The sequence below is a fragment of the Leptidea sinapis genome, chromosome 7 (assembly GCF_905404315.1).
Source record: "Leptidea sinapis chromosome 7, ilLepSina1.1, whole genome shotgun sequence".
NCBI lineage: Eukaryota > Metazoa > Arthropoda > Insecta > Lepidoptera > Pieridae > Leptidea > Leptidea sinapis.
In genome coordinates this window covers 1,644,864-1,664,635 of record NC_066271.1, presented here as the reverse complement: position 1 = coordinate 1,664,635, position 19,772 = coordinate 1,644,864, and the positions used below count along the sequence as shown (strand labels likewise).

General features: G+C 32.3%; 2 protein-coding genes across 2 annotated transcripts; one reads left to right on the top strand and one right to left on the bottom strand.

The window, feature by feature from the left end:
- Nucleotides 1–1,886: 1,886 nt before the first annotated feature.
- LOC126965523 (uncharacterized) lies at nt 1,887–16,845 on the bottom strand. Its single transcript, XM_050809186.1, has 2 exons — nt 16,738–16,845; nt 1,887–3,658 (listed from the first exon to the last, which is right to left on the bottom strand). Exon 2 carries the CDS (start codon nt 3,647–3,649, stop codon nt 2,537–2,539), a length of 1,113 nt encoding a protein of 370 aa, XP_050665143.1. The 5' UTR covers nt 3,650–3,658; nt 16,738–16,845; the 3' UTR covers nt 1,887–2,536.
- Nucleotides 16,846–17,982: 1,137 nt separating this feature from the next.
- LOC126965534 (40S ribosomal protein S24-like) lies at nt 17,983–18,348 on the top strand. Its single transcript, XM_050809199.1, has one exon. The coding sequence runs from the start codon at nt 17,983–17,985 to the stop codon at nt 18,346–18,348; it is 366 nt and encodes a 121-aa protein (XP_050665156.1).
- The last annotated feature ends 1,424 nt before the right edge of the window (nt 18,349–19,772 follow it).

The window sequence follows — 19,772 nt, the reverse complement described above, 5'->3', positions numbered from 1 at the left end:
GATCTACCTCTGATGGTAAATATGAAGTACCTAGAGTTAATAATTATAACGGAGATAGAACATTAAAAAAGAGAATCCCATCTATATTAAATACTTTACCAGCAGGAATAAAACACGAACCTAATAAAATAAAGTTAAACATTATATATCAACATTTAAATAATAAGAGTCCTTAGTAATGTTAAGTAATAATGTGTAAAAAATTTCACCTCCACGTTTATAAATAAAACTCCATAACTTTACATCTATTTAAGTAACTAAATGTTATAATTACGTTTGCTCAGATTCCACAGACAAACCATCAAGATGGTTTTATGGGACCATTATTTTATTTAAGCTGTAATAAATAAATAAATAAATAAATAAAAAAGAATGTAATTTCATGCAGTTGAATTGATATAAGACGCATAATGTTTTAGTTCTTGGTTAATGCAATAGTATAGTATTCGATAGACGACCCTAGCATTAAATTGATGAAACTCACATTTTCCACTAGTTGTCAGTTGTACCAACAAAATTTTCATCCAAGCAGTAGACAAACTGACCTTTATTTTCTATGGCGCTAACAGTGGTATCTAAGTAACTGCCAGGGTTCTTCCATTAGCATCAAGTTTTTCGTACAAGTTCTGTTAGTGCTGATCTCCTGGTGCACTTGACCTGGGAACTTTTCTCTTTTATCTGGTACATAGGTCTCCACTGGTCCTGACCAGGTGCCGTGAAGAATAAAATTAAAAATTACTTTAAAAAAGCCCACTGAGTTTGTTTCACCATTCTTCTCAGGTCCTGAGATAATCATTTACAAATTGGTAGTTGTTTTTGACTTTCAATAAGTGATATGATATTATCTTATTTGGAAAAAATTTATTTGATTTTAAATGGTGTTTGTAGTCAGTGTCCTAAATTTAATGACTTTTTTATGAATGGTGCAGCTTGTTTTGGAGCATCAAATTGACTAGAACGAAAGCTTGATATTTGAGTTTTTACTCAGACATTTTAGTCGGAGCTGAAGTTATCGCACTGATTGTTTCGGCTGTGTTAGACTAAGAAATATTATTTTTAAATCTTAACTTAAGCACGCACTGTTTTTTTATAAGATCAGCATATGCGCCCATAACATAAACAAATAAGTAATGCCTGATAAAATATAAATTCTCCTTCCCACAAGCACACAGCCGGTCCGAGGTTCGAGTCTCCTTAGGAGACGCCCCGCGACTGTTGTTGCGTAGTCTTTGCAGCCTCCACGGCCCACGTCCTATGCCGCTGTAAAAGCCTTCAGGGCTGACAGCATACTGGGAGGTTTTTATTCGGTAGGACCCGAGTCCGACATATACATAACAGGGCCCCCGTTTCGGGGTCTTGAATACGTAAATGAATTTTCCTCCTCTCCAAAAAAGCCTAATACAATAATAAGTAATAATTGTAGTGTATACAGTAGAACCTCCTGAATTTTAAAAACTACACACCACAAAATATATCGATTTTGTTTTAACTTCAAAAATTATATTATTAGACTCTCACTCAAAATAATTAAATTTAATCAAAATTTCTGAATGTCGAATACTTACCTTAAAAATCTGCTCAGGTCAAAACTCTTCACAAGTTTAAGTACTATAATACAATTTATTTTCTTCTCTCTAGAATTTCGTCTTACAGAGGTTCTACTATAATTATGGCGTGACGAGTAAATGATCTTGGATGTAATTATTGATCAATTTGTTAATATTCTGTTGTTTTGCAACGGCAGAGAGTTTCCAAGAGCGTGGGCTTGGGAAAAGTAAAGGTAAATAAAACAATATATTTGAGTGTCTAAGACATTGTAATAATACTGATACTAATGTTAAAACTAGATAAAAATATTAATTTACATATTATAAGACTAGACCGAATCGAAACAAAATTAGTATTATAAAGTGCTTGAAACTTTAAAAAAGAGGATTTATAATAATATTATTTACATAATTATAGAAGAAAAGTGCTTGATTAAAAGCCACGTGGCAGATAAATTCTGTCTTACTTTGGATAAAGAAGGATAAATTGGGGTAAATAAACTCATACCATCAATGACTTCAAATTGAATTAAAGTATAAAAAATAAGTCTTAAAGAAACTATTTACCACATTTGAAATAACGACATATTTTTCAGATTAACATATTCCTGCCGCACAAGATCAAAATTAAATTATTTTTAATTATTATCGAATAACGTGACATTTTTACAGTAGCGTTAAGTTAAATATTTATATCTATATAGTTTTTAGTTACATTACAAATTATTGCTTGGAACACGTATCATTAGTCAATTTATATTACACAACAACACAAATAGTGCTATAATTAGAAAAAAATACAACGCAATTTTATAAACAGCGATTTAACACAATAGGTACATTGTGATTATTGTACATTACATGACTAGAAAACGACTTGTACAGACTAGATTATACTAAATAGATTTGAAATAAATATGTGTTTGTGGAATAAATTATAAAAATTCAATATATTTACACCTTAATTTATCCAAAGGGTAAGTAAAACTTTATTCAAGATCGTCGTGAAAACTTTCGTTAAATTCCTGTTCCATGGCATCGCTATCAAATGTAATGTCTTTTTCGCTTAATACATCCTTCTGAGTAAGTAATCCATCGCAATTATGGAGTCTACCCAACAGTACTTCATATACTCTGGTCATTGATACAACTTTTTCTTTGCAAGAATTATCCCTTTCTATCGCCATTAAACGGGAGTCCAATAATTTTATCGCGGCTACAATATAGTTCCTTAATGTTTTGGTTTTATGCTCATTGCTAATCCGGTCCAGAAATGCACACACTTGTCTTTCTCCGCATAATAAAACATCCACATCATAAGCGAGAGGAGAATGCTGTCGATGCAGAAAAGCAATAAGCCGTTTGGCATAGCGGCGATACATTCTGTATGCCTTGCGTTTTCTGGTACCAAGCGTTCGGCCCATCGTCATTGATTTCTTCATATCGTCGATGATAGCTTTGTATCCTGCGTCGACTTTCGAATCGAAGATATCTCTGAGCCGGGTTTCGACTGGTTGCAGCTCATAAGGAGCAGGTGACGGAGGCAAAGAGGGCGAGGATGGTGGTGGAGAAAGTGGCAAAGAATTACGAGTAATTTCCTCACCCTCGCTTGACTCACTTGAAACTCTTTCTGCAGGACTTGTTTCTGGAATGGGGTAAGGTCTAGCTCTCGTTCTATTCCGCTGAACTCGTGCAGGTCGAGGTGCAGTCCTGGCATTGTATGCAGTGAGAACGTTAGCATCTTGTTCTGTGAGTGGTCGACATCGTTGTGTAGCTGCCAGAGGAATGATCCTTATTTTGACGAGTGCATAACTTTGGTGAATCTTGGCCCGGATACGAGGATCATCGTAATCTATTCCCCATAGGTCTCTAATAGCAGATTCCTTCAAGTAGCGTACTTGGCACAGTTCTCCGTTGAAGAATCTCTTCCTCTGTTGTTCATTTAATGCGTCTCTTTCAGCGCCGATGAGGCCGTGAATTTTAGTGAGGTGGTCTGGAAGTTTACCATACGTAAATCTTGCACAATCTTCTATGGGACATGGAATGTTCGCATGATTCTGTTTCTTTGGCCGAATGCCAACTTGTGTCGGCGGTGTGCCCATTTTAATAATCTGAAAAGAAAGGTATGATATTTTTAGTATATACATATTTTCTAATGCTTATAGTCTAAAGATACAAGGACTACTACAAGATATATGAAGCATAGGAGTTATTAATATAAGAATCAAGTAGTTAAGCAGTCAATTATAATTAAGTTTGATACTAATATGAAGAAAATGATAGCTATATTAAGATTTTATGCCTAGTATAATCCGAAATTGAATATAATAATAAGAAGACAGATGATTGAACTACATCCAATCAACAGCCAGTATTGTATATAATTGATGTATTTAAATGACCTTCCTAAAACAACTCAACATAACTAAATAGATAGTAAGAACATCAGAGCTGGGATAATTTATTTAGAGTATGTTTATAAACAAGGGTGGCTGTCCGAGTATAATAATTGTGTTGACTGAGGCCGGCGGGTGTTTGTGCGCGCGAACACCGCCGCGCTGGACCTTCTACTTCGCTTAATTTATTGAAAACAATACGTCTTGTTTTGAAACACTCTACCCTAGCTCTATTCACGGCTCTATCACTATCCGTAGATAATATATTTTAAGCCTTCTTCGCCCTTTTAAGAGACTTCCTGAACTAGAGGATCTCAAGCACCGGCAAGACTTTTGCCAGATTTCTACTAGTCTTCGCAAGTCACTTCTCAGTTGGAATTAAAAATCTTAAAGATATTCATGAAATATAAAAATATTGCTCTTACAATTGAAAATATGTAAGAGTACTATTGCTTATACAATATACAAAAATCACAATAGATTTTTATCACCATATTTTTTTAAGCGGGTGAAATCGCTTGACACATCATAGTCAAATTCTTGATTGTCAACTATTTTTGTTTATACTCTTAACTCTTGAGAGAAACACCTTTCTCTTTGACTTTAAGGACTTAAAGTATATAGTTTTCGTTAATACTTACATAAATATGAATTAATTTGTATAGCAATCGGAATTTGTCTAATTAACCTCTCTTAATTACTTACTTATAAACTGGTCAGTTAAAAAAAATCAACAATTATAGATAGATCACAAAAAGACTCTTTGGGTTGTTATAAATGTATATAGGTTAAAGAAAAATATCTTGATTATTGTAAAATACTTAAATTTTCTCTGTAGAGTTGTCATGAATTAACATTATTTTGTTATAATATCATGTTCAATCCTTAAATAATTCCTAATTTTGTATAAGCTAAAACTATTTTCAACCGGCGGTAAGATAAACATAACATTAAATTCTAGATTATTAACTCATTAAAAGTAACGGCTTTATAAACAGCGGTTAAGTTAAATTGGTACAGAATAAAATGTATTGGCATGAGGGAGGGTTTTATTATAAGTTATCTGCGAGTAAAAACAATGACTATAATATTACAAGCCATTCGCAATGGTTTGATTGAGCTAATATTTATTTTTGAAATTAGCTTGTAGCAATCTTGTCTGCCGGCCGCAAAATTATAAATAATCTAAATTAAACGTCCCTCTAGGGAGATCCTCCTTGGTATCTTGCTTTTGTTTAAATATTCTTCAATTAATAATTTTGATGAGTTGAGGAAGTATCGACTGAACAGCGCCAATTGCTTACGTAAAATTACGGTTATTGTGTTTGTAGCAGTGAAGAATTCAATGACTACCTAATCTTATTTAATTAATTAATATTTTTTCTTTAGTTTTATTAAATTTAATAAAAGTCTACTATAGTAACATTTTGTTAGAGGGGGCAAAAAGCTCACGCCCATGGACATCAACCAGGGGTCTCGAGATACGTTGTCGGCCTTTAAGTTGGTAGGATTTTGAATGTTTTCTGGCTTTAAGGTCTCTCAGTCATATCGATGCGGGAAAACTGTAGCCTATAATTGATTCCACAAAGTGGCTGTGCGCGGTAAGAAGTTTGTCAGAAAAGGTGGTCGTAGAATGCCAGACGTCAACGTGATGTGGATGGAATTTCCGGTGATGAGAATCGGCTGTTGGTATCAACCTGCAAAATTCCTGTAAGCACCCCTTGTGATATATGTAGTAAAACATGAAGAGAGAACCCACATCTCTACGCAACGCCAAAAAATCAAGTCAAGTGAATGAAAGAAGTTGGTACTTGGGAGTAACTGTCTCGAATTGAGAACAGTACTCCATGTGAGGCCGAATTTGCGCCTTATATAGTTGCAGCCGGCGGTTTGTGGCTTTAAATGAAGTACTGACTTGCCTAACTGAGTACACCAGCTTTTAAGGGGTTAATTTGGTCTTCTCTCGATCTTGGTTCGCTGGCGACTTCATGACTGGCGCACGCGATAAATAAATAATTAAAAAAATATACATAATATATAAAGACAAAAAACAATATATATAAATTATAAATAGACACTTTTTGGATGGGTGAAATCTCGTCAGTTTATCACTGAAATGCTTAAATAGCAGTATATCTGACGTATTGTGGAACATTAGTGCTATATCTTATAAGTGAAGAACTTTTCACTAAATCCATTCAATTTTAATAGATTTAGTGAAAAGTTGAAATATATAACTTAATTGTTTTTAAACATTATGAAATTTCAAATATTAATTCTAAAAGTTCTAAGTTTTCACTTATACTCTCTACAAATGTACTTTTCACTAAATCCATTCAATTTTAATAGATTTAGTGAAAAGTTGAAACATATAACTTAATTGTTTTTAAACATTATGAAATTTCAAATATTAATTCTAAAAGTTCTAAGTTTTCACTTATACACTCTACAAATGCCAATTTTTTGTTCTATTTTTATTTAATTGATATAGAATTTTCCCTATTTAATAATTCAATCAGTGTTAATTCATGATTATATGAGAGACAAGAGTATCACATCAATAGCTGAACTCAAAACTTTCATAAAGAGGTCCCCTTTTGTAAGATACAGTGCGGCTTGAATAAATAACTAATTTGCATGTTTAATACAGGTATCGCGTTCAGATTCAATTGTTTAAATCTGTGAATTATTAATCTGAGACGCGGTTAGCTTATTACCCTCTGACAGAGCCAATCAAATATTTAAATCAGCTTTTCTTTAATTAGTTATGTTTTACGGTGAATATTTTATATTTCATATTCATTTCATAATTACCATTGACTAAGGTGTAATGAATTAATCATGCAGATTTAAAATGATTAAATGCTTTATAAGTATATTATATTATAAACTAAGTTGCTCATAATACCCGAGGCTGTGGCTTGTAGCCCGAGCCGTAGCCGAGGGCGTAAATCAGACAAGTGTCTTGTGAGTACGTTGGTCACGAGTTTCATACGACACACACACACTTTTTCAACACTTGCGAGGAAAAAACAAACATGTATCGTCCCAACAAATTATGAAAATAATGGGAAAAGGGCGCGCAAGTTTTTCTTTGCACGCGCCAAATGTAAGGTGATTGATTTCATATAGCTATACAGCATATTTCAAAATTATGATTTTAATGATTAAATCCATATTTTTTTATAACAAATTATCGTGAATTATAAATAGTTTTATAATAATATTTAATGTTTTTTCGTCTTAATTAGAGATACATTTATTTATTCCAAAAATGTAAATGAAATTTCAGCGGCTTCAAACCTCTTTTTTGTTACAAAAAACAAACTGTATGTACTCGGTTAAATAGAAATTGCTAGTTTACTCAGATATAATGTGCTGCCAGGTACTAACTTAGCTTTGTAGGGATGATTCTTATGTTAGTTAAGTAGTTAGTTTAATTCAAATTCAAATATTTCTATTCAAAATATGATGTGACATCACTTATTGAAAGTCAAAAACTAACACCCATTTCAAAACGAATACCTCAGACATGAGACGAATGGGTGCAACAAACTCAGCGGGCTTTTTTTTTCATCGAAAAAATATGTTTGCAAAGTAATATTGTACAATTAAACTAATTATTCAATGGCCTGAGGGCGGTCACTAGATTCCCAATCGCGGTCACTAGATTCCCAATCTGTGGTATCATTAATAAAGTCATTTATGTTATAGAAACCTTTACCACACAAACGTTTTTTAACAATTCTTTTGAATAACGTAATGTTTTGAACATTTTCTGGGATCTTGTTGTAAAAGCATATACATCGCCCTGCAAAAGACTTACTAACTCGACTTAGCCGAGTAATAGGCATTATAAGTATATGTCTGTTCCTGGTATTAACATTATGGTTATGACAGTTTGTAGCAAATTCACTTATGTGCCTATGAACATACATTACATTATCAAGAATATATTGAGAAGCAACAGTCAAGATGTTAATTTCTTTGAATTTTGCTCTTAATGATTATTTAGGACCTAGGTTATAAATAGCGCGAATAGCCCTCTTCTGCAGCACAAATATTGTATTAATATCGGCAGCGTTGCCCCATAGCAACATACCATAGGACAAAATACTATGGAAATAACTGATGTATACCAGTCGCGCCGTAACTATGTCAGTTAATTCTCTAATCTTTTTAACGGCGTATACTGCAAAACTAAGTCTGTTCCTCCTCTCTTCTAATCCTCCAATATGGGGGCCCCATTGTCATTTGGAATCTAGAATTATGTCAAGAAATATAGCTGATTCCACCGGTTTTATCACCTCTCCGCTTAACAAAACACTTGCATTTTAGAAATTTGGTACGGTAAAGGAGGATGGCGAGAATGAAGAAATTTTAGGACCCACTGAAAGAAGTGGCGTACATCATGGAAACTTATAAAGAATTGTAGAACGTTACAGAACTAAGAAAAAAGTAAATCGTAAGTAAGTCTAAAAAAGTGGGAGAAAAAGATATACCTAAAAGTAAAATATAACCTAAAATTACTAATCAATATCTATTGTTCAATCAATAATTTGTATCTTATGTCTATGCCTAATTACTGTCTGCTAAAGATAATATTATATTAATGTGGAAGATTGGCCAGCAGCTAATAATTGAGTATTCACAATTCATTCTTTTTCAAGAAGGTACTTATCGAATCTTTTAAATATACTTATACCTACTGATTTTAGTATCAAAAATCGATAATAATCTTATTGAATCTTATCGTGAATTACTACTGAATTACTGATTTAAGTAGGTATAGATAGTTTGATGGTGTCAGAACATCCGTAGATAAATGACTGTCATGTCAAAAAAATGTAGATGTCAATAATCAATTGCGCAAAACGCCTTCCCTTAGTGCAAGATGACTATTTTTTTACTTTTGACTCCCATATCTTAGCGCCTCAATTATTTTTGTATTATTGTTTATAATTAATGTAAACTTGTACTTGTACGATGCTTTCTTAATTTTAAAATTATGTGGGTCCATTCTCGCCATCCTCCCTTAATATATTTAGTTTGCTTGGTATTTAACAATAGGTTATAAGCGCTAAACAAGTACACGATGTCAGATAGAATATCGTTCACTTCGTCATACATAGCTTGGTTTCTTTTCACTTTGAAAATCAGTGAAGTGTCGTCCGCAAACAATACTACTTTATGTTTTTTCTCTATAAGATTAGGAAGATCATTTATATAGATAAGGAAAAGGAACGGTCCAAGAATAGACCCTTGTGGTACGTAATGTTTGATATACTAAGGAGCTAATTCCAAGCGTGGTTGAGTGTATACGACTTGCCAATAAATATCGGTTAGATTAACAATAAATTCACTTTCCTTTTCTAATATATGTAATAATACGTAGTGTAATTTACTCTAGAAGTATTATGTAAGAATAAGGCCTGACAAGCTCTTGGGAATAATAATTTGAAGTCTCAAAACGTTAGAAAGATCTGAAAGAAGTTTTTTTGGCCGTTACGTAACTATGTTACACTTAAACCATATATACAGGCGAATAAATTATCATTCCCAATGAAACGACAGAAAAACGCACAGTAATTCTATTTCCATGCCCAAAAAGAATAAGTGATATTGTAAGCGTCTTTATTAATGTGTTTAAGATGAAAATAAAGCGCTGGAGTATGTCGGCAACTACATATTATATCATGAATATTTAGATTATAGACTTAGGGTTTTTTTTTGATAACAAATTAACGTTTCTGCCTTATATTGATAATGTTATTAATAAATCTTCAAAAATGCTAGGCTTCATCATCCGTAACTGTAAACAATTCCGCAATGCAACAACTAAAATAACCCTGTATAATGCTTATGTGCGCAGTAATCTAGTATACTGTAGTATTGTTTGGTCTCCTCAATACAATATTCATCAATTAAGAGTTGAACGCATTCAAAAACGGTTCTTATGGCACCTTGCTTTTTCTTGTGGGGTACATAAGCAATTGCCATCGTACTGCGATAAGTTGAGACACTTTAACTTGAAAAGTCTTTCTGTTCGACGACAAATGCTAGATCTATTATTTTTATACAAAATAATTAGAAATCAGCTCGACAGTCCATCACTCGTGCACTCCATCAGCTTACGAGTTCCCCGCCGAGTACCAAGGCGTGCGCAGGTCGGAGCTGGCCTGTTCCATCAGCCATTTACCAAAACTAACCTTAAGTAATTTTCTCCCATACCACGTCTATCAAGAACTTATAACTCCATCTGTGGTGAAGTAGATATTTTTAAAGATTCTTTACCTGCTTTTAAAAAAAACATTACGAGATTGTTAGGCGCCAAAATATGATTAATATTCTTCTTCTTCTTTTTTTTCTTCTTTTCAAATTCGTATCTTGATTTTATAATTTTTGCTTTATTTAATATAATTGTTTTCTTGGTGTCACGGAAGCAAAGACTGTGCATGTTGTGACACCTTAATTTGTTGTACATTCAACTCATTATTTGTTAATATTTGATATATTTTAAGCATATTAGAATGTAACAACTACTGGTTGTCCTATAAATAAATAAATAAAAATAAATAACAAATGAAAACATGCCATCATGACACCGCACGGCGTTCAGCACGTCAGAACGGGTCCCTCACTCTCGTATATCATGTTTACCAACAAATGTTTTCTTTGTTACAAGTTGTAAATTAACGATTTTGCTTAGATTCTCTTACTAAACATTACCTAACATGAAAACATTTTATAACATTGTGATCAAATGTTGGTTAGAAAATGTTTGTAAGTATTTTAATAACAGCAGTGTGGGAACACCATTACTTCAGAAGTGCGTGTGTTCGCTTGGGCATATAGGTCTTAAAATATAAAAAATCACTTGCTGAGCTTTATAAAAACTAAAAAAAAAATTCACTTCTCATGCTCTGAAATTGCTTATTTGTGCACGATATAGGCTGTACAAAATCGATTTTTGTGCACAAGTGCACAAAAGGACCTACTCATAAATGTATCTATATTAAGGCAAAGAAAGTGAGCCATACAGCCAAAACACAATAAAAAGTTCAGAGATAGAATTTGTTATTTTTTAATATTTACTTTAATTTATTTGTCTCATATGTTTTTTAAGACAAAAGATATTAAAATTTTAATTAAAATACGGTAGGTTATTTAATTTATTAAAAATTTATACATATATATTACCAAATTAATTCAATAGTAGGCTGTATAGGTCTGGAGCCCAAGCCTAATATCAATATCGTAAGATTAAAAAATAAAGCGGCGGGAAACAGATCTTGTTTTTTCGTGCGTTTATTAATTTCTTCAAATTTGCTAAACTTGTTAAAAATGTCATGTTATACTACTGTTTTATTTCCTCGCAATCCAAATGAAAAGCAGAGTTTATAACTCGTCCACAAAACCTTCTTATCCTCGACATTACTATCATGCTAAAAGTCTCGGATAAAAATGGTTCGTTTTGTGCACTCGTTGAAAAATCTTCTAGTTTGGATAATTCATAAAAATAGGGATATGAATGTCAGTCAGGTTTTTTTATGAACTCTTTATGTAGTTCGACGAATAAAACAATATGTCCTCATGTGAGACCCACTGCTAAAAGTTTTATTTAATACTAGCTGATTACCCGCGACTTCGTCTGCGTACATAAAATTATGACTGAACACATAGTGCTTATATAAAACCCGTTATTTCATTATAATTAAATAACTTTATAACCTAAGACCCACGTATCGGCAAACGGGTTAATAATAATAATATATAAAAAAAACTACATAAAAACTCCTAAAAAAGCAGTACGCAAAGTATAATAACATCATCCACGTAAACAAAAATTCTCATAATGTGAAAACTACTGGGCCAAACTATGTCAAATTTTTATGGGACATCATCAACAAAAAAGAAAAATACCAATCGAATTGAGAACCTCCTACTTTAAGAAGTCGGTTAACAAATACAAACAGTACCGGTTAAGCCAAAAGATGTGTTGATCCATTTGATATTTTTTAGATTACGTCATAACTTTAACTGTTAATCGCCGTTCACCGGTTAAAGCTATTGTTATTATAAATTGTTCAAAGCGAGACAACACGTCCTGAGTATGCCTCGTGTAGAGGCGAAACACGTGTCGATTTCTTTAAAGACAAATATTGGCGGAATTAATACGTATTTTATGGGCAACCTATCGCTAATACTTTGCATACTCCCTGAACATTCATTTAAGATTAGTTTTATCAAAAAAACACATACTTGCAGAATGGAGCAGTGAGATCATGTACTATGATATTTAACTTTTTAACTTTAACTATGGCAAGGAATACGATGGTGCAACACATTCCGCAGTCTATGTTATAGTCATAGTAAATGTTAAAGTTAAATTTAACTTAAACCTTAACTACAACAGCTAATATGATGCAACCCATCCTTAGCGTTAATGTTGGTAAACATTTATAACAGCAGTGTGTAACACAACGGCCCCTTTTTCAACCGTGAAGCAGTCTTGTGGAAGCATTATTGTCGGTCTGAAGGGCGCTGTAGCTAGTGAAATTACTGTGCAAACGAGACTTAACATCATATGTCTCAAGATGACGAGTGCAATTATAGTGCCGCTCAGAATTTTTAGGTATTCAAAAATTCTGAGCGGCACTGCATTGTGATGGGCAGGGTGTATCAATTACCATCAACTAAAAGTCCTGCTCGTCTTGTCCTATATTGTCATAAAAAAAGAATCCGCTTTCGAGACTCGAAAACATCAAAACAGGATGATGCTCATATTAATACTTGTTTTATTATTTGAAGCAACGTTCTTATGTTTCATTCTGTGTTGCCAGACTGTGGGCGGTGGTGATCACTTAGCATATCGACTCATAAGTCTGTTTGAGTAAGTTTTAAGTAGCTCACAATTTTTTCAGTTTCATTCAATTAATTAAGACACGATTCAATACAATTTAAAGCAATTAATTAAAGTTTATGGCAAATTTTCTACCCATCCGAGTTCAAAATTGGATTAGCGCAACTAGTTTTCTTTAATTATTTCCATATAGTACATTGTTATGGGGCAGTGCGGCCAATCTCAATACCATCTGCACAGAAAAGGGCTATTCGCGCTATTTATAATCTAGGTCCTGAAGAATTTAAAGAAAATTTTAAAGAAACAAACATTTTACATTTGCATCTAAATATATTCTTGATAATGTAATAAGCATACCATAAGCATATTGGCGAATTCGCTAGAAATTGTGATAATCACAATGTCGATATGTCAAAGTGTAAGTCTGTTGTTCGGCGATACATTGTAATAATAATTTATTTAATAAAAGCCCGCTTAATTACTTGCGTTCCACTCAGTCCGTTCAACTCAGGTCTGAGTCATACTTTTTCGAATGGGTGGTAGTTTTTGACGTTCCATAAGTGATTTTAAATCATATTTTGAATAAAAATAATGGAATTTGAATTTGATAAACCACGGAATAAAATATTCCATATTAAGTAGAAGTCCACACTAATTTTTAAATATGGGAAAAGGGAATTCTGTCAATGGTTTCAAAAATTTGCTTTCATGAGTAATCATTACTTGTTAAAAACGCAAATATAATTATTCTGAATCATAAAATGGAATAGAAAATATTTATTTTTGGATATTTCTAAAATTACAAATGCATTTTAACTAAAGTTACCTTTCTGTTACATTAATTGTACTTAACTGTAGATAAATGATATTTTATAATAATATTATGAATTTTTAGCGTAATATTATGAATGCGACTAATTTGGGCATCAACAAATTGTGTTTTGCGAGATACAATCTTGATGTAAGTGTAACATTTAGAGCTGCATCAATGCAGGGGTGATAGGGGGAGACAGGGGGAGAAATTTGTAAACAGAGGGGAGAAATAAACAAGGGTGCCTCTTCAGTACAATAAACAATTATTAGTTTAATCGATACAATGTATGAAGAATATAAATTTTCAGTAACAGTTATATTATAAAGTAAACAAGTAGTATCTAGTATTTTTTGTTTGTATTTATGGAATAGTGGAAAACAATACATTTTTCAACACACTTGCTCGTAAAGTGAGCCTTATAACATCGTTATTAGGGCCATAAAGCGAACTATAACAGACACGTGCATAATAATATTACACAATAGTGCACCAAGTTAGCACCTAACTAATAATTATATGAGAGAAAACAAAGCATTTTGAAATATCAATGATTCAAATTATTTATAATTCACAATAATTTGTTATAAAATATCAGCATTTAATCACTAAAATTATATTTTTAAACTAGGCTGTATATATATATATGTAATCATACATTTGGCGCGTGCAAAAAAAAAAAACTTGCGCGCCATTTCCCATGAATTTCTTTTATATTTGTATTGTATAATCATGTTCCAGTAGTAAAGTATTTTCCTCGCGTTAGTGTGTAAAAAAAGTGCGTATGAAACTAGTGAGCAACTTACTTACTAGACACTCGGCTGATATTACAAATAAATGAGTGAATGTTATTATTTTATGAGTATTAGAACAGTAAAATTATTTGAATGTTATTGTTCTATATTCAAAACTTAATGAACGACAAAATCTACCACCCATTTGAATATACAGGCTATAATAAAATCTAAATTAAATATTTAAAATCAAAATAGGATATAATATCACCTATTGAAAGTCAAAAACTAGCACCCGATCACATACTTAAGGTATAGGAGTGCTCATCTCGTTTGATTTTTAAAAAGTTATTGACGCCATTTTATTGATTAGATAAAGTAATTTCGGTATCAGTTTAAAGGTTTTTTTATTTCTGTAATAGTAACGGAATAAAAGTTAAAATGTTTCCTCAATCAGAATATTTTATAGTCTCAGATTTGAGAAGAACGGGCACAAGTATCAGTTACTATTTCATCTAGAAGAAAAATACGAAATACAATGTATCTAGATAGCTATGTAGTCAAAAGCGTGCGGGCTTACTTTTATTAAAATTATACTAAATAGTCTTCGTATAAACTTTTAAAACTTTTGTTTATACATTGCTAACAATGATTTACAACGCCCAAACTATTTCAAAAATTTAAATTAGTTTAAGTAGGTAAGTATGAATTATTAGAAAGTATTCTATTTTTAGAAATAAACATTGACTTCTACCAATATTTTTACCAACCCTGGTAATTCCGGTTGGGGTATCAGGTCAAAGTAATGAAAAAAAATATTTATTTCAGTAATAAAAATGGTATAAACATAATAGTGGATGTGACCTTCTATTAAGTGAGGAACACCTGTGCAAGAAGGCCACGTTCTTCCATATCAATTAAAATTAACAGTACCAAAAACTAGGGATCACAAATTAAGTCTATAAAAAAATAATATAACAAATAAGAATTATCATACGAACAGGATGTCTGTGTGTTTGTGTATGTGTTGATATTTATAAGTAAATAAAAGAAAAACGTCTATGAGGTGATGAAAATTATGTAGAAAGATTCCGTTGCATAGATGAATAGATACATATTAAACACTCCCGTACATTTAGTTGTGAACTTTACAATCAAAATGTTTATGATCAGTAGTATGTGATCAGTAAAGGTCATTGTATCGCACAACAAGGTCGTCACTTCGAACATCTGCTTTGAATACAAAATTTTATATTTGCTAAGAAATAAAATTATTCAGTTAAAAGATAGCTTTATTACTTTGTTACAGTAACCTTAAATATCATGATAAAATAACCCTTTAAAAAAAGGCAACTTAAACCTTTCTACTTATCTCTTACTAAACACTCCCAGTGTTATGAATATTAAAATTTTGGATACTTCTTTTTTGATTTTCATAAAGTTATTGATGTCATTTTACTAATTAGGTAAGTTTTATAAAGTTTTCTAATATCTGTAATATTTACTGAATATATGCCTGGTCACACTAAACGATTACATTCTGTATACATACAGATCAAGCTAATTTAAATCATTTAAAAATTCGGCAAGGTGTTTGCTATAGAAGAGATATAGCAATAAATATATGTTTCTATTTATGTAATTAGCAACAAAATATTTCAACCTAAAAGTTAAAAATAATAAAAAAGTGTTTATACAAATATGTTTAAATACAATATTCTGCTAAAATCTATCAAAACACTACATTTATGATTTTATTTAAATTTGTTTTCAAAAAGTCAACAATAGTTAAACATTTTTAGTATTTAAAAACAAAATTTTAGTCTTGTTCATAACTGTATATATGTTGTTTAAGAACGCTAACATAAGGAAATGAGAAAGGCTGAAAGGTAGAATATTGATTGTAAATTCCGGAACGTTTGTTTAGAAATAATTACCACCAGTTTAGGTAATTAATATAAAATAAAATAATTTATTTGTGTCCTTCTTACAGAGTGGTAAATAAAAATTGTGTTATAAATAATCATGTTAACGAATTATTAGCAAAGAATCAATGATTGTACATTTCATAACGTTACTTCAATTAAGGTAATTAATGTAAATGAAATAAAATAATTTAATTGTCTCCTTTATACAGCGTAATAAATAATCACCTTAATGAATTATTAGCAAAGAATAATTTATTGTATATTTTGTAACGTTAATTAAATTTAGGTAATTAATACAAAACATAATAATTAAATTGTGGTATGAATAATTACAAATTTAGTAAATAAATATTGTTACTAATAAATCTAAATCAAGAAAAATATACTATCATTATAAATAATTAACGCCCAAACATAATAAAATTATTATATTAATAATAAAACTTAAAGGCACTAACCTGCAAGTTGAACTTAACTCGACGTAACTTTGTTTACGCGTAAACAAGTTGTTGTTGTTTATTGAAGCCTTCTGAAACACTAAGGACGTGCGCCCGTCACTGGTGCTGAAACACAACTGGTGTTACGTAACGGGTCCTGCAATATTCCTTGATCCATTCCGATTACATTTTCCGCTATAAACCAGAGCTCTGCAGAGCTCTCTTTCACTCCAATAAACTACATCGCAAGTTCGATAGAGATAGAATGCGTGCGCACAGATTCTCATTCTATCTTTGAATACAATGGTATTATGTTTTTCCTTTCAGTGTATAAGTTCGGGAAAGTTCGCGTGGATTCAGACTATGTCCCGCCTTTAAACACAAATAATTGAAAAACTACGGACATGTCTAGAAACAAATACGTGTGGCTGTAGAATAAAACTACTGGTGATTGTTATTGTAGATAGAAGATACTTACGGTTAAATTTAAGAAATAATTAGACGCTTTTAATCAAAATGAATTAAATTGTAAAGCCATTAAGGTAACTATTTATGATATACGAAAGCTTTGTTTTACATTGTAAAATATACTTCTATGGCAATTCACTGGACTGGACACAAAAGGGTTTATAAATCAAACCATTAGTGAATTAATATTTACACGTAATTATATAAAAAAAAATCTGTAAATAGGATTTTATTTATGCATATTATTTTATGAAAAATAAATTCAGACTTTCTGAATGTTGTAGTAAAACTAAATTCAATACATTTGGGTAATTCATTAAACTATCATATTAAATATGGTTATGCTATATAAAATGTTATATTTCTTAAGCCACGCCTACCCAGTAGGCGTGTTTTGTTTGAAACACGCCTACATCCTCGAAAACGCTTAGTCTGAGAAACTGAAGCGAGAAAATTAACTGCAACACGTCTGAGTTTAAAACGTTACGCGAATGCTAGAAAACGTAATAAAAACGGCACATTCAACTTGGCCGGCTAATACCCGAATACTCATGAGCTGGTAACTCATATTGATCCAGTCAACTTACTAGACAATTGATTGACGACAGAGTTGTCATAGTTGTATATTATAAGTAAATAACTTCAATATCGATGAATTTATAATATTGTATAATTATTTTTGTATTTCCCTGCGAGCTTTTCCATTTGATCAAGATCGTCGTCAATACTTCAATTATTTTTCCTTTAAGGAGTTGTTAGAGAAACATTAGTGAGCCGAAAACTCTAAAATAATTCAAAATGAGTGAAGAGACAGCAACTATTCGAACTCGTCAATTCATGACCCGCAAGAAAATGGTTAACGAAGATTTTCATCCCGGCAAACCGACAGTCACCAAAACAGAAATCCATTTAAAGCTGGCGAAAATGTACAAAGTAACACCAGATGTAATATTCGTGTTCGGTTTTCAGACAGATTTCAAAGATGGAAAATCGACTGAATTCGAAAATCTACGCCAAGAATTCGAGCCCAAGCACAGGTTAGCGTGCCATGGATTGTGTGAAAAGAAACGATCTACACGTAAACAGTGCAAAGAACGCTGGAACAGGATGAAGAAGGTGCGTGGTACCAAGAAATCTGAAGTAGGTGTTGCCGCCAAGAAGTAATGTGATGGTATAGGAGTAAGATAAAAATATAACGTTGGATGAGGGCAGCTCAGGACCGATTCTCGTGGAGATTTTTGGGGCAGTCCTTTGTCCAACAGTGGACGTCTTCCGGCTGATGAAAATGATGATATTGTAGATATTGAGAATAATAAAAAATAAATTTTTCTTAACAACAGAAGAGTAACATCATTATTACTGATACATCCAAGTATAGCTGACATGGAAAGCCATGAAATAGTTAGATTCCAGTTTAGACGCATAACAATAAAGTTCAGTGACTATCACAACAAACTTCTAGACTTCAGGCAATTTCAAAACAAAATACTATTCTTGTACCGCATTTTTCGTGGGGAGTGTTTCGAGGAGCTGTTTCACCTGATTCCTGAATTCCGCTGAATTCCACCTTCACACGACACTCCACAAATTAGGATATCATCCCCACCATCTGGATGTGTGGCGTTTCTACACAGTGCTGTTTTCAAGGAACTTTCTTCCACGTACAACAAAGCTGTGGAATGAGCTTCCTTGTTTCTGGGACGATACGACATAGGAACCTTAAAAAAGCACGTACACCTTCCTTATAGGCCGGCAACGCTCCTGTGATTTCTCTGGTGTTGCAGGAAAATATGGGCGACGGTGATCACTTAACAGGTGACCCATACGCTCGTTTGTTCTCCTTCTATAAAAAAAAATTTGGTGCACAGTATAATCTTTCTTCATGCCAAGACCTGATGTAGAACCAGCAGCTTCTAGTTAGTAAAGTGGATAGAAATATCTTGGATGGTATTTTTAAGGTGGAACAATGGGTCTAAAAAGCGGATTAGTGAAAGTTGGACTTGCATACAACGGGTACCGTACCATTATACAACACTAACACTTTATACTTTTTAAATAATTTTGTACAAAAAACAAAAGAGAACCCTAAGGAACAAACATAAACTTGTTAATAATGCCTACTACTCGGTTAGAGTTTAAGGTAAGTACCTAAGTCTTGTTGGGCATCTTTTACAACATCATCCCAGGAATGTTTTGAAACAAATATTTTACGAAACTCAAAAAAATTGTTCAAAGACGTTCGGTAGGGTGGTAAAGGTTACTTGCCTTTCTTAGATACCACAGATTAAGAATGGAGCGACCGCCCTCACGCTTTTAAATGATAAATTTTATTGTAAGGACATTTTATAAAGAAAAAGAATTCCGCTGCCGCTTACTTGCGCGCGTTCTTCTCAGGTCTGAGGCAAAATTTTTCGAATAATTGTTAGTTTTCAACATTCAATAAGTGATTTTTATATCATATTTTGAATAAGAATGTTTAAATTTGAGTTTTTGGATGTCACCACTTGTTTTCTACTTGTACAGCGCTCCTTAGTACCAGCATCCTCCATTTGACCACATTCAATGAATAGCGGCTCGAATATTCGACA